The sequence below is a fragment of the Aptenodytes forsteri genome, unplaced genomic scaffold (genome assembly GCF_000699145.1).
Source record: "Aptenodytes forsteri isolate BGI_AS27 unplaced genomic scaffold, ASM69914v1 Scaffold438, whole genome shotgun sequence".
NCBI classification, from domain to species: Eukaryota; Metazoa; Chordata; class Aves; order Sphenisciformes; family Spheniscidae; genus Aptenodytes; species Aptenodytes forsteri.
In genome coordinates this window covers 780,474-796,236 of record NW_008795673.1, presented here as the reverse complement: position 1 = coordinate 796,236, position 15,763 = coordinate 780,474, and the positions used below count along the sequence as shown (strand labels likewise).

Genomic DNA, 15,763 nt, shown 5'->3' with positions numbered 1-15,763 from the left:
AGATCTGAAATGCTACGTATCCGGCTTAACACTCACTGACCATTTGTGGGTACAGGGTTTACGTCCCCGTCCGTATCAGACCCTTACTTCCTTCTCCCGGCTGGCAGGGACACCATGAGACCACGTTTCCTGTGGCTGCTACGGGGAAGTAACCAGCTGATGTCTGTGTACTTTCAGTATGTCTCAGTGAAAACCAGTTTTGAAACCATCTATTTCTATTTGAGTCTAGCTTGTTCTCTTGATAAGGATCTATTTCGGTGGAAGTTTTTCTGGTTTGGGGCCTTGAACAACTATTTTGTTGGGGACTGCGTACAGTATCTCCACAGACAGCAGGAATATGAAGCCACCCGCTAGTTGCTTTCTGTGTTGGATGCTTTTTCCGTTAGTACACAAAAACCTATTAGAAAAGGCTGCTATAATAATTTTGTACCCCCCGTTTATTTGCTGATAAGAACCTGAAGCCTCTAATCAGGGCTTCTTATTGCATTGAATTCTTCTGTAATTAATAGGTTTTGCCTGAGCAGAGACTTGAAGGAAAAATACCTGAGTAAGAATTTCGGGTTTGACACCGTGGTTTCCCAGCTCACAGGTCCCAGCAGAGGGTGCCGCGGGTGCGCTGGGGCAGTCGGTGAGGGTTGGTGGGGAGCGATGCAGCGCGAGAGCAGTGCCGTCCTGCACGTGCGCCTCTGCAGAGCCCTGCGGGATGGTGCGAACGGCTGCGCGAGGTCAGAGCCAAACCGAAAGAAAAGCAAGGGCTGTAGCAAAATCCCCGAAAGTTTGTGGAGATTTGTGGAAACCTAGTGGAGGTTTGAATTAATTGTTGGCTGCTTCCTCCTGTTGTGGTGTAGTAGAAGAAATAAATCATGCTTCCAAAGCTGACTTTTCCTAGAAGTGCAGATGTCCCTCAGGTTTTGGATCTGCTCTTAGCGTTCTAGTTTCTCCTTTAAAAAAAAAAGCTTGATAAGTTCACTGTTTTTTGTTTGCTTGTTTGTTTTTTAAATTAGTGGGATCTCTTGCTCATCTTCCCATTTGGTGGGAAAAATCTCCTGCCTTTAGGCGATTTGCTTATTTGTTTTTAGTCCACAGCCCCCTGCCTTCCATTTTGTTTTGCAGTGTGTTTATTTTAACGGTTTGGTTTTGTTTGGGTTTTTTTGGTGGGGTTTTTTGGTTCTTTGTTTGTTTGATCATTGGTCAGAAGAATTGATTAGGACAGGAACTGGTGTGATGTATATTTGTGGTGAAAATTCTCAAGACAAATGGGGGTAAACAAAGTGTGTAAAGATCTGAAATTCCAGCTTAATCCATAGATAGGTAGAGGTATGATTTAGAGATGTGTTCTGGCATATATTTGGGTGTAATTGCATAGATCTCTGTCCTCACTTTCTGACCGTTTGCTGACAGTGCCATTTGGAGCACATCAGTCCAGCTTGTGGTTGAAAGCCAAACCTTTCCAGATGCTATAACTCAGTAGCAAGATTTACACACCTTTCTTATTTTGACTTGTTAAAGCTGCTGCAGTGCTTAATATAGCAGCTGCGAGTGGGTGAACTAGTTACCTTTATCCATTTGAATACTGTGTAGAGGAACTTCAATATTTCGATCACTTAATATAAAGGAGAAACAGTGCTTTGCTGAAAAGGAAAAAGTAATACCTTCATAAAGAATTTTGACCAAGACATAAGGATGCCTGAATGACATTAAAACTATATTTTAAGCATTTTGTCCTGGCCTATTTCTGAGGTACTTTTTGCCATGGAGGCCCCTGCGTAGGATTGCAGCATTCCCCGTACAGCTGAGGTTTTAGACTTAGCTTAGAAATGCAGAATATGACTGTGCTTCCTGATGGAGACCTACCTGCCATTGTATCAGCAACGATACAAGAGGTTAAACTTCTCAGAAGCTGAGAAACGATCATGCTGTAGTAGAAATCTTAGTCTGAGATGTGGGGTGGAAGCTGAGTTAATAAATTCAAACTTGGAAACAATTTGGTAACGTACTAGTCACCAACTTGGCCACTGATTTTACTGGACCCGATGCCATTGCTTCCAAAGATACGTATTTATTGTTGAATAGGAATATCTAAAAATATCAAACAGATTGATCTCAAAATGTCATTAAAATGGTACAATCCAAGTATGACTCCTGAGTGACTAATACAGAGTGGGGAAGGGCACTGAAGAGTATGGAACAGGTATTCATTAATTTTTGAAAATGCAAAGCTATAGCAGAAGTGAAAGACTATTTTCTTTCCTACTTATTTACACTGACCACAGAAATGATACTGTGGGTAATAGATCAAGTGGAATAATTTTTTTTTATTTAAATTGCTGGGTTTTTTGTGCTTGCAGGAAAAGATGCACAAGCTTTTGGAAGTCTACGAGCGACTCGGTGGTGAAGAGGATATTGTTAACCCAGCCAATGAGCTCATTAAAGAAGGACACATTCAGAAACTTTCAGCAAAGAACGGCACAGCGCAGGATAGGTATTTATTCCTGGTGAGTTTTTTTTGTTGCTCTCTTGTTTTCAGAGTTGTGCTGTGAAATGGTACTTTTCCATCTTCCTAATCTCAAATACAAAAAGCATTCACCAACTGAGCCCAGCTACTCCTTCCTCTGAGCAGCAGTTTTCTCTTGGTGCTTTTTCCTTGAGGGTTTCCTTCCTTCTTGCACGCTCGTGCCTTTGCCGATGGCTTGTCAGGCCCAAAGGGGTCAGGCTGCGTTTTTGCTAAGTGCCCGAGGAGGTGTGTTTCCAGCTGTACCACCTTGCTGTGTAAGATGGCCAGCTCTCGCTGACACTGAGAGAATAGCTCTCGTTTGCTTTCTAGGCAGTCGAATTGGTACCGGAGAGAGGGGGAGAAGGGGGAAGTGACTGGCTGACATGTTTCTGTCCGCTTCTTTCAAGTAATGATGTGTGAGCCTAGCTTGCTCCTTAAAGCTCTTCTTGAGAACTGCATCTTAGAGTAGAATACACCTAAACTGTCAAAATGCAGACTCTGTCCAGCACGTAATCCCTTAACTTAAAATCTTCCCTTGTTACAGTTCAACAGCATGGTGCTATACTGTGTGCCAAAACTGAGGCTGATAGGCCAGAAGTTCAGTGTTCGAGAGAAGATGGACATTGCAGGGCTGCAGGTTTGCATCTCTTCTTTTCCCCCATTTTAATGCTTCCCCACTCGACAGCATCAGATCCCCTCTGAATCCAAAAATATAACAATATATGTATATAGAAATATAATAAAATTCTAAAATCCAGCTTTGGATGTCTTTTTTTTGGAATTATTATGAGGTAATCATCCAAAGGTGGGTAAGAAAATGGTGACTCTGCACATGCTTTGATTGAAAGCCTTCCCCTGTCACCTAGCTGACACAGGAGCCACCTTTTCCCCCTGCTGCTGTAGGGGACTGGTTGCTGATACAGATTCAGAAGTTTTGTAACAAGGCGAGTAATTACGGAGACAATCCTTTGTTTTTTCTACCTCTGTACTGTATCCTTTCAACTTAGTATTTCAAAGAATGAATATATTTGTAAGTCATTAAAAATGATGGAAAGACAATGGAGGCTAGTAAGAAGCTGACATGTTCTTTTTACAGGTCCAAGAAATTGGCAAGCAAAACGTGGCTCATACATTTTCAATAACAGGAAAAAAGAGATCGCTGGAACTACAAGCCAGGTATGGTGCTTGTTCTGTCTTTCGAGGTTTGTGAATATTTATGTAGAAATTTATCATCTAGGGGATATGGCTGTGCTAGTATGACATAGCTTTAAACCAGGAGATGAGCACGAGAGCTGCGTAACTTACATATGCAAGAGAATGTGTTGGTCCCAAGTCAGAGTGTGTTAAAGTGCTCTGTTGATTTGCTTTATTGAATGCTTACGGTGTTTATAATAGTGCTTGTAGGTTCCACTGTATTAATAATTCAAACATTTTTGGCATTTTTTTGGTAATAATTGAGGTCAATAATTATTAATAATGTTTATAAAACAGTGGATAGCAAAGCTAAAATCTTGATGGATTTTAAAGCTGTGAAGATGTGAATTGAGTTTACTGAAAATATTGGAAGTAGAATGACGATGTTTTTTGTACTTTTCTTTTGTTTTAACAGGACAGAAGAGGAGAAGAGGGAATGGATTCAGGTTAATACAAAACCATTATGATACGGGTGGAAATCACCGTGCAGTCAGCACCTTCTGGTTTTAAAATTATCTTTTTGGGGTTCTGAATGAATGCGGCTGTGCGAGGAAGCTGGGTAGTCCAGTCTGGCGAAGCTGCTTATGGAGAAATGTGGAGCTGCAGTCAGGGTCCCGCTGCTGACCCACTGTCTCCAGGCAGTGCACGTGGGCTTCGAGTGGGTTGCCAATTCCTGCAGTCCTCAAGCCCAGTGAGAGAAGAGACTGAGGCATCAGAGATTAGCCTTGTATATTCTTGCAGTCTGACTTGTAGAGACACTGTCTGATAGCAGTCTTAGTTTTTAACTTAAACAGTAGTGGGTTAACCACACCACTGGTAGTTATTAAGGCTTTTAAGTTTCCATTTCATTTACGCAAGTGTAAGGGTTTTTCACTAAAATGATAATCCTAACCATCTTCCTATGAGAGAATTTTTCCAGGGCTCCTTTTGTGACGCTTCTCATCTTTGCTGGAATTTTTGTCTCAGGTCATTCAAGCAACAATTGAAAAGCACAAACAGAACAGTGAGACATTTAGAGCTTTCAATAGCTCTTTTTCTCAAGAGGAGGAGCATCTTCCTGATTCCTCAGTAAGTATGAGTGCTTAATTCTCCTTCTTTGCTATAACAGTTTTACCAACAGTTAAACTAGACTCACACAGCTAACTTTAAAATAGTGTAGTCTTGTTCTTGATTTTTTATATTACATTACGGTACAGTCAGCTCCACTTCTCTGGCTCTCAAATGCATATCAGTCATAGTTATTCAACCATGCAAGTATGGAATAAATTACCCAGGGTAATTCAGTGCAAGAGACCTATCAGTCATGGTTTCCAGACTAGTGGCTCATTTAGCATAACAGGTGTAATTCTTCAATGTTATGAGTGGTTGGCTGTCTGGAATGATGTTTGTGTGCCTGGGAGGTTTTGTTCATTACCTTTCCCCATCTTCTCAGATATGCATTTTGGGATTATTTTTTTTTCCTTATTTTATTATTATTTCAAAAGTTTTAAAGAGTTGAAAGGAAATTGATGCATTTTAAAAGGATCTTAAAAATACTCTTACAGATAATAAATATATTTCAGAAAGAATACTCTTCCACTAAATATGCAAAATAGTCTTGAAAGTTTATTCTGTTTCTCTGCAACTGTAATGTATTACTCTATGCTGTGTTTGCTAGGAATTTTATTTTGGAAGTATTCAGGTGAGGGTGATAACAATATCTCTCAAGTAATTCGACTTGAAAACTATGGTGATAACCTTAGCCAAAGTCATTTGCTACAAGCTAAAGAGGAGAGGGCTTGGGAAGGGGAAATTTGTAGGAATTTCGTGCAGAGCTGCCTGTGTGTTGATGATGTCGGTGGTCAAACATGGTAGATCTCAGAGCACAGGCAGAGAAGGTCCATCTGCAGAGATTAAACTTGGGGATCTTTTTATCTTCCCCCTCCCCTGCCCTCCTAAACTTTGTTGTTGTTGTTGGTACCTAACCATTTTTGAAACCTCTCCTTTCCCAGATCTGATTCAGTGACTCAATAATGTTGGATTTTTATCTGACTGATTTCCCAGGAGGCTCAGGAGAGATGTTAGATATTCCTTTCATCCCAGCATTAATCAGACTGACATCAGAGATCTTCACAAACCTCTGCAGATCTAGGATCCTGTTGCTGATAGCAGCCAGCAATGAGCCATTTTCAGAATATGGCATAGCTTACTGATTATGAACTATTCATCAGCTGAAAATACTCGGGGAAAAAATTGGAAAATAATCAATTCATGCCTATATTTTTAAGTTAACTCATGGCTGCCTTCAGAACCAGGATGCTCTGATGGAAAAAAATCTTTTGCTAAATAAGCAAACTAATAAGCACACTTCTTTCTATCCAATTAAGACGCTGTGTCTGTTCAACTTCATTATTATTATCTTGCTTTGTAAATTCCATTTTCTTTTGCTTCTGTGTTAATGGTGTAGCCACATGTTTATACTCTACTAGTTCATAAAAGTCAAGCAGAGCAGAAGTCTAGTTTATCTCCTGGCTGTGATATTAATGCAGTATGCACCTTAATTTCTTTTATGCCAGAATGCTAACCTGCATTTGTAGGAGATTAGCTTATCTAGATAATCAGCTTTGAAAACTGATGTCACGGCTAAATGTGGCAGAAATTGCTGTCAGTTAAAAAGAGCTGAAGGTAGTTCTGTAATGAAAACTGGACAAATACTGAGAGTGTTCTTAGTAGCAATACGCTGCTATAGGCAGCATCCACCATACATATCTCATCATCTTTATGGAATATTGGGCAGCGTGCTTTAGAGGAAAAAATGACAATAATCTTCCTTTTTTGCACTCATGAGTCAAGAAATATGCACTCATGGATTCCAGGCTGGATCTGTAACAGTTACTAGAAATTGGACTCTGGTTCTAATAAGCCCGAAGAAAAATAGCCAAAGTGCTTTTCTCCCATCCTTGGCCATACATTTGATATGTTACAGTGCTTATGATTGATTTCAGTTGCATGACCAGCGCATGCCTTTGCACACAATTCTTACCATGCTTTTGTTTTCCCTGCTCATACAAGCATTAAGGGTTGATCTTCAGCCTGTGATTTGCCTACAGAAGACTTGCGGTTTCTTGGAGGTGCAGAGATCTGACATTTGACCTGATTTCTTAAGATTATGCCTGTGCAATAACCTGCAGCAATTAATAAACTCCAGTCTGTCAGGAGGTGAATATTCAGAGTCATTGCCAGTCAGTCCCCTGCAGGGTTGACTGTAGCAGTGGTCTTTTAAAGAAGTCTTTTCAGAAAGCTTTGGCGTCCCTTTGTGGCTTGGTTCCTTCAGAAAGAGTACACTCATTTCCCTGTTTTCCATTTTCATCTGCAGCATTTCAAGGCTATGTGAAGGGTTTTTTTAAAGCCATCTAAAAATGTTCCCAAGGAAAAGGACCTCTTTTACCGCTGCTTGATCTCAGAAGAGTTGGAGGCTCGTGGTGTGGGGGAAGGACCCAGGTTGTGCATTACTAGAAGGCTGGCAAGGAGAAGTGCCGCGGAGAGCTGAGCTCTGTGGAAGTGGCATCCCTAAGACTTGAGAGTTGGGAGTGCTTCTGTTAGTTAAATCATGATTTTTAGATCCTGTTAAATCATCATTATTTCCCACCCCCGTTTCTGTTCCTCCCCCTAGCTCTGGGGTAGTTCTGACTAACGTGAATAACTGTCTTCCTCCATACCAAATCCTACAGACTTTGAGTGGTAATGGTAATGTAAGGGGGAGAGAAGCCCTTTTGAATTCTTTTCCAGGTTAAGAGTAGAGGGTATTTGATTTTTAGCACATTATTCCAAATAAATTTTAAAAGGGCATGGGGATCTGAACAGGCAACTAGAGAAATTTACTCTTTTCGCTAAACTTGCTGGGGGATTTCTCGATCTCTCCTTCAGACCCCATTTTCTCTCCACATTTTTCATTTCCTTTCCCGAGTCCCGTGTCACGGCACACAGATGTCCTTTTACTAGGCAGAGGGATCTAAATACCTGGGTTGATTAGGATTCCGGCGGAAAGAAACCCCTTTCCACAGGACTGGGGAATAGATGGTGTGAAGACCCTAGGGTTGCTGGGTTTTTGCGGAGGCAGAAATAGTTGGCTAGAGTTGAGTACATGATGCTTCCCTTTAATTAAGTTGTGTTCCCTGAGGAAGTGCTCCAGGGGTGGCACAGCCCTAGCCCCAGGGGATGCATTTGCTCGTTTGCTTGTTCTCAAGAGTTGATTGATTGCATTAGTCTATAAATAGATACAACTAGGTATCAGAATGAATAGCTCTTCAATTTGGCTGCTTACTCAAAGCTACAGTTCAGGTTGTTTCTAATAACAGAGATTAAACATTTTTGCTTTCAAATGGAATGAAGCTAGAGTGCAAAAATGCACTGGAGATTTGGGTAACCTCGAAATATGAGATGTTGTCTAATTGGCAAAGGAAGAATGATCTATGGGAATAACGGGAGAATTTATCATAAGGAGTCTAATATTTTGAGAACCCCCTGTAAATTTGCAAACTCCCTGTAAATTAATGACAGATGAGATGGTTTTCCTTTTAGGATGTAGCCTATGATTTTGGTGTACATAAGCTTGTTATTTGCCCTCTATATGTATTGAATACATATAGATGCTAGTTTGCATTTGTTAAGAGATTAAGAGATGTATTACAATTAAGAAAAACTTAACTGAGTACTATTTGAATGGAGTAAATATTCTTCCTCCTCAGAATCCACTGACTGCACAAAGCACTTGCTCGTTTGGCTTGCAGGGCTCAAATGGAGTGGTGTAATTCAAAAGCTGCCCGTTTGCTTTCTGCAGTGCTTATGGGGGATAGGCACACGCTGCAGCGAAAAGCAGGCTTGGCAATGCAGTGCCATCGGTAGAATCACCCACTTCATAGTCAACCCAGTATTTGAGGGTGGCTGAGTACATGTGCAATTAAAGTGTAGTCACAAGCAAATGGTTGAGGGGCTAAAAGCAAATGGTGCTATGTTTTCCTTTTCAATGTTTAATATATTTTAGGAAGAATGTCCATGTTGAAATTGTTCTGTGTCATTCTGTTGCCCTCAGATAGCAAGCACCAGCTCGGTGGAATCGATGCCAGGAGCAGATGGTGGTGGTGCATTTGGAGGGGTAAGTAATCTGAAGCTAATACTTTCAGTAGAGCAAGGGGGGGGTGTTATATTTCTTTTGTAGCAGGAAAAAAAATCCGAGATACTTCAGGATATTGGTTTATATTCTGCTGTCTGTTGCTGCAGCTGTGCTGTCCTTAACTTCTTGGCTAAGTTACACCCACAGCTACTTGCAGAGTTTGCACCATCAGTGAATTTAAATCCTCCTGTTCCAGATACATGCTGCACACGTGTGTGAACCTAGTTATGGGGAACCTAGCTGGAGGGAAGTTGACTGTTACAATTGTAGCATTGGGGGATTTTTTTTGTGGGGTTTTTTGTTTGTTTTTAAATTCTAATAGGGAGCTCCACTGAATGCTTGAGGGGAGGAGGGCAAAGAGAGACAAGGAAACCTGGCTGGTTAATACTGTCATATTGTGTAACTCAGGATTTCATCTCCAGAACGAAATTTTGATTAACACTTCTTTCATAGTGTGCTTTTCATGTTTCTGCCAATACAGAGGAGGAGATGATAGTACTTTCATACATCTCTAGCCTGTAAGTGATTGGCTGCTGCAAAAGCAAAATATACTTTTAAAGATACTTTTCATTTTGCTCTGTACAACGTCTGTGACGGCTGCTGAGTCAAACCAGAGGTTTTGAGTCCTTAATAAGGTCTATTTTTTAGCATTCTTATCTCTCCCTTCTAAAATGTCTTCTGAGAATAACAGGTTTTCAGGAAATGCCTTAGGGTCAGCTGAGTTTACTGAAAAAAGCCCCAACAAGAAGAAACAACAACAACCAAAAAAAACCCCTGTCTGCTGAGACATACTATAGGATATTATGTATTAGCATGACCTGTTTAATAACAAAGGAGCCACTTAGTAGGCTCTTCCAGACCTCTGGCGAAGCTTGTAACCTACTTGGTAGAGTTTAGAGTATCAATGAAAAGCTGTTAAATAAGCCAGCAACCTGACCTATACAAACAAGAGCTTATTAAAAATAAGTGTTTGTCATTAGTGTACTCCTTGCTGTTTATTGTTTGTTCACAGTTCATATTTTCCCTAAGCAATTTTTTATTTATTTGTAGTCAGTTTTGCGATTAGTGCCCCTGTTCCTTGAGTTACAGATGCTATAATGAGCTAGCTACTTAATGAAAAGATGCTTTATATAGTATTTAAAAACAAACACAAAAAAAATCTCTGTTGGTCTTAAATTTCTTAGGGAAATGTAAATTTTAGTTGTAGTAAAATAAAAAAAAATTAGATCTTTTTAGTTGATTATAACTAGTTGTGTCAGTGATTTGCATAGTATATCTTGACACATTAAGTAATTTTCCCTAAGTTGTGTATTTAAAGAAAAATTTAATTCCTGAGATAGAAATAAAAATGGAGTTGATCAAAAACACAAAGCTAAAAATATCCAAAATTGTGTATTACTGATTCTGGGATCTCGTTCTGCTGTATTGTAGCAAATGGATAACATCAGCGTGAGCAATGAATTCAGATGTTAGTTGCAGCTTTAGAAAATACTAATTTTTAATGATGACATCCCTTTAGAAACATCTCAGTGAGTGCATGAGCAAGTACAGTCTGTGCTTAACAGCTTCCACATGCAAACCACTTGGTGGTAGTGGTGGTCAGCAAACTAAGATCTCCTTCTGGCGGTTCTGCTGAGTCTCCTGAAGAGTCTGCCGGGGTTTTCTTCAGTGTTGCACATTAGCATAACCAGACAGCGAAAACCTACTGTAGGAAGTATAATCTGCTTGCTGTACAGCATTGTGGTAACTGTGTGCTGCACTGCACTGCTAGCACAGTTGATGCTCAGCCATCTGCGTGCACGAGGAAAGTACAAGCCAGTGGAAGATGGTCTTGCATGTAACCTTGCATGTATGACGTTGGCATATAGAGAAACAAACTAAACAGTTTTGCTGCATTACAAAGTACAAAATGTACTATATAATTTAAATTAATTTCTCACATAGATTCAGCATTTCCAGAAGCACCTGCTGATGTTCTGCCCCACTGCGGGTGTCTCCAGATATATAATTTGTAAATGGAAAAATACGCAGCTGTATAAGCATAACGAGAAGAAAAAGATTTGAAACCCCTTCGTTGCTCATGCGTCTGCCCATATAAGAGTCTCGTCAGGCTGTGTATATATTGCATGTACAGCATTGAGGCTTAATTTCTACCTACTGGGCCAGACAGAGTGAAATATATAGCAAGTAATAAATAACAGAACAACAGTCTCCTGAGCCCATTGGTTTTCTTGCTGTTCCTACCAGCTCTTTGGTGTTTCTTCCCTGCTTTTCAGAAGCAAATGGAGGTTCCAGTGGTTCGCTAATGATGTGATGTCTGCTTTCCTAAGCAGTCCAGCCACAGGCCTTCACCTTGCAGTCACTTAGTTCTAGGCATGAGTTGTACCTCTCGCTGGGGTATACGCTCTTTTTCCACCAAAATTTTAAAGTCGGAGGAAACTGTCAAGATTTAGAGAGTTAAATGCAGCTGTAGAGTAAAAGCAAATTAGTGGTCAAAACAGCCCAGTCTGAAAGAAGTTATTGTAGATCCTGGCTCTGAACAGATTTGGTGCAAGCGTTTTTTCCTGTCAGACTCACCAGCTTCAAAACAGAGCTGGGTACACCAAGAAAGATGAGAAATATGATAATTATTCAAGTGCATTAGTATCAAGATATTCCAGTTGAAGCTAGGGCAGCTTTGTATTGGCTTCCCTCTTAACATACATCAACAGTGAATAACGTAGCTTGTGTAATAAAGGACACAGTTGCAAAGTGACTGTTAAATTTATCTTTGATGAACAAGGTTTGTGAATTACAATGCATGTCCTTGTTTTCTACAAAAACCTCTCTGTTCAGATGGTGTATAGTTAAGAGTACGTGGCAAGGTCAACTTCCTGAGCCATCTCTGGGTGGGGTGGGGGGACTGCCTGTGCCGCACAGTCTCGTGGTTTTCACAGGGATGGAAAGCAAAGGGCTTCTTAATTTTTTCCCAATGTCAGCAGTTAAATAACATAATATTGAATAAGTCTTTCTCCTATAATTGCTCATTGGAATTTGCCAAGTCGTAAAGAAAATACATTTTCATTTTTATTATCTTTTCTAAAGCTGCAACAGCAATGTTTCAAACTCTTGTGTTCTCACTGTATTCTCATAATGCTGAGAAATATTATGAAACATTGCTGGTATTCGTCAAACACTTAAAGACCTCTTTATAGAGGACCCTTTTTGATTAGTGAAGTTAGTATTAAATGCTTGTTGTATGCTACAGCGCAACTTAAAATGTAATGGTCTAAAATAAATATAATGGTCTAAAATAAAAGCTCATGCGTAACTGTCATAACAAATCTTGCCCAGTATATGGGTCATGTATTTCTGGAAGTGAACACTGTCCAGACTGTTTCACATTGAGGAGGAAGTCAAATACGAGATCCGTTAGAGGAAGTATTCAACTTGAGTCTTATCTGTGTTATAGAAACATGCATGTGGGTGATGATGTATATTCCTATTGAAGTACAAATCAAATTAACCAATTTCCACATGAAGCAGTCCATTCAATTCATGTTAGAGGAACTTCAGCATTTTTCCTATGCAGGCACGTGTAGGTTCAACTGAAAGTCAAAAACTGGTTTTGTTTAGCATTCGTCAAGATTATCTTCCAGTCACAGCTCACAAGGCTAAATGGTGCCTTCATTTATGCTCTTGCCATTCCAGTAACACTAGTGAAATTGTTGTTAACATAAGAATCAAAAGGCTTGTTATGCTATATGCAATTGAAAAAATAAGGTTGACCAGTGAGGAAATGCTCTGATCTAACAACTTAAAGGGAATCCATCCCTAGCCAGTGGAAGGAAAATCAGCCTTCTAAAAAATTAAATAGCATTAGCATCAAAATCAGTGAGAAATGGCTGACTTTAGCCAACATATGTGATACAAATAAAAGAGTTACTCTGTAGTTTGCTGCTGATCAGTAAAAGCTTTTCGAATCGCCTTAATTATACGCCTTACTTGAAGGGGTCTAACAGAGTCTGAAAGGAACGTTTTTGCCAATGATTCATCCGAGGCATTGTTCGGTTGCTGTAATTCAATGTCATACTGGTTACATCTGGTTCTTCACAAGAAAAGTTAAATACTGCACTCCGCTTGTGTGTGGGGGAGGACTTGGATTTGCAGGCATGCTGTTTCGCTGAGCAATTAATATGTATGTATATGGGGATATAGTGATTTTCCTGAATGAACAAATACGTATGACTGTGCTTCGCCAAGCTGAACTGCAAAATACCCTGTGTACTTGTATACAAGTTTGAAACATTGCTATTGCAGCTATAGAAAAGATAATAAAAATGAAAAGATCCAATCCAATTAGAAGTAATTAGTTGTGGTTTTGTTGTGTAATGCCATTACAAGGCAGGGTGGTTTCAATAGCTCTGCTGAAAGACAGTGTGCTTTCCTCGGTAACCAGGGAATGGCAGGGCGGAGACTCAAGAAGGCTGAAAGATGGGAGAGTGGTGTCAGCTTATAAAATTTGATATTTTTTTTTTTTTAATTGGCCTGAAAACCTGTATTAGTGATTTCTGCAGGTTAGTCGTAACCACTAAGGTGAGACCTTAGGGCAAATGGCAGAATTTCCCTGGGGCTGGTGACACCTGCCTGGTGATCCGTGGGCAGCCTCTGCTAATTGTAATTGCCGCTGCCTTTCCTCCCACCCCCACACGCTCACATCTTTGTGTTAAATAAAGGCTTTGAAGAAGGGGAGATTTGTTCAGCCAATTGTTCTCTCTCAAATGGACTTAAGTTGTGACTTAGTATGCACTCAGTTTAAAGGGAAGGGGGACTTGTCAAGGAGTCCAGAACCTGTGTAACATACAATGGGCCTGATCTTCACCTGGTTGATTTTCACAAAAAATGTAAAATAACTCTGCTCTTTTGATTTAGAGAAATGTTTCTTGTCCCAGTAGTTTGTTAAATGATTGTGTCAAGCAAACGAAAATGAAGAGAGTTACCAAACCTCTTGTCACGAAAGAGCTGCACTGGAGGAACGTGATGCAGCCACCTCTTCAGGCTGGGATCTCCATGCGGATGCTGCCTGGCTGGGGGTGCCCCAGGCTTGCCCCCGGGGAGCTGCTGTTCCCTTGCACGTAGCCATCCTGACTGGGAAGGAGGAACAGTATTTATTTCTTTAAAAAGGAAAACAAAACAGGGGGTCTACTTGAAGTTCTGTGTGAAGCTGTATTTTTATGAACTGCACGTTGTCATGTTAATGTTCTTCAGTTTATCTGAAAATTTTACAATTGGGTTTAATTATACCGAGTGACTTCATGTACCAGCTTAGGTGCTTAGCTTAAGAGGCTAAACTTGCCTGGCTATCTAGACAGCTGATAGAAAGTGTCTTCTGCCAAGAGCAGTTGATAGCAGGTCCCTGGTGTAGGTGTCCCTGTCTTCCTGAGGAGCTTTATGTTTCATCATGGCCTGGGAGGGAGCATAAGGAAACTCCTAAATTAAGCATTTGAAGTTGGGTGGTGCAAAAATCCACTGCCAGCACCGTTCACTTCTTCAGTCAAGCCATTTTTCCCAAAACCTTCGCATCTCTTCCCCACAAACAGAAGAGTTTACAACGCACTCATGAAGTCAACAACATTTGCCTTAATCAAGTCACGTTGCAGCAGGGAGGAAGAGGTGAGTGCCAGAAGGAAAGCTCTTCTTGACAAGCCCACATTGCCAGTTCCTCTTCCTCCTTACCAACAGACCGGTGAGATGAGGTCGCTCAGTGGCTGTAAGGGCACAAGTGGGCAGAGAGGGACTTGAAGAATTGGCTCGAGCAATCTGAGATCACGTAACACCACACCAGAAACACCCGATGGCTGAGCCAGCCATCCAACCGTAGGCCATTAGCAGAGTTGGCTTGAATTCTTTTCTAAAATGGTGTGAAACCCAAAGACGATCTTTGTCAGTAGGAGAACTCTATGAATTGTTTTGCAATCTTTTTTTTTTTAAAAACAAAATGACATAATTGTACTTTTAATTTCAGAGTGATTCCTGTAGGAAATCTTCTAAATCCAAGCGAGACAAGGAGAAACAGGCTTGCAAGAGCTGCAGCGAAAGCTTTAACTCCATCACTAAAAGGCGGCACCACTGTAAGCAGTGTGGGGCAGTAAGTATCAGAATGCACTGAGCTTTTTAGCTTCTTCTGCAGAGACTGTTGAAGAGAGTTTATTTTTTCAGTGCAGGAACTAAAAGATGTGCTGGTTCATGGCAGGTCATTGACAGAGCAGATTTTTCCACTTGCTTTACCCCCTGGGAATCAGGGGGAAAAAAGAGCAAAACTCTGGTGCAAGGGGCCTAGTCTGTGATGTTTTAAAGGCAAATACAGCACCTCAGTGGATAAAAAGAAAGGTGGTGCCTTCTCTGGGGATGTGCATGTATCTGGGGAGGGGGTTGTCCCCTATATTTTGTTTGCAGAAACAGAATGGCCTTCTGACAGCCTTCCTTCACACAGGAGCTCTTTCTAGGATGAACAGCTGAACATACAATGTTAAAGATGGATGGGTTCTTCTTTCCCTAAAGCAGAGTTGTCAAGAATTGCTTGCGCCAAAGTGGTTCCCTCCTGCTTGAAAAGTCCAAAAAAATCAGTCCTCAAGATTCAAGGCCAGGTTCCTGAAGGCCCTTAGCCACCCTTCCCCAGTGCCATTCACTGACAGCTTAATTCTCAGGGTTTTTTCTGAAAATCACAACCACGGCCAAGATGAGAGTGATTTCTGTAATATGAGTTGAAACCTGCCTTCTGTGACTTGAGTTTCACGGTTCAGTGTTCCTAATGTAACTAGTACAGAATAATGTTATTTAAATACCATCATTCATTTGAAGTGGAGATAAATTTTCAGCTGAAGAGAGACCTAAATGTATAGTTAAGATGTTTGAAGAAACCTCAGTCTCAGCAATTGAAATAA

At 40.6% G+C, this 15,763-nt stretch overlaps 1 protein-coding gene across 1 annotated transcript in view; it reads left to right on the top strand.

Moving 5' to 3' along the window:
• The window catches only part of FGD3 (FYVE, RhoGEF and PH domain containing 3), a 50,915-nt gene that overhangs the window by 23,645 nt on the left and 11,507 nt on the right, over nucleotides 1-15,763 (top strand). Inside the window, exons 9-15 of the mRNA XM_009282572.2 lie at nucleotides 2,349-2,495; nucleotides 3,039-3,131; nucleotides 3,591-3,670; nucleotides 4,104-4,134; nucleotides 4,655-4,756; nucleotides 8,760-8,822; nucleotides 14,845-14,967. Coding sequence (XP_009280847.1) covers nucleotides 2,349-2,495; nucleotides 3,039-3,131; nucleotides 3,591-3,670; nucleotides 4,104-4,134; nucleotides 4,655-4,756; nucleotides 8,760-8,822; nucleotides 14,845-14,967 — 639 coding nt within the window. The remainder of the gene's footprint in view (nucleotides 1-2,348; nucleotides 2,496-3,038; nucleotides 3,132-3,590; nucleotides 3,671-4,103; nucleotides 4,135-4,654; nucleotides 4,757-8,759; nucleotides 8,823-14,844; nucleotides 14,968-15,763) is intronic.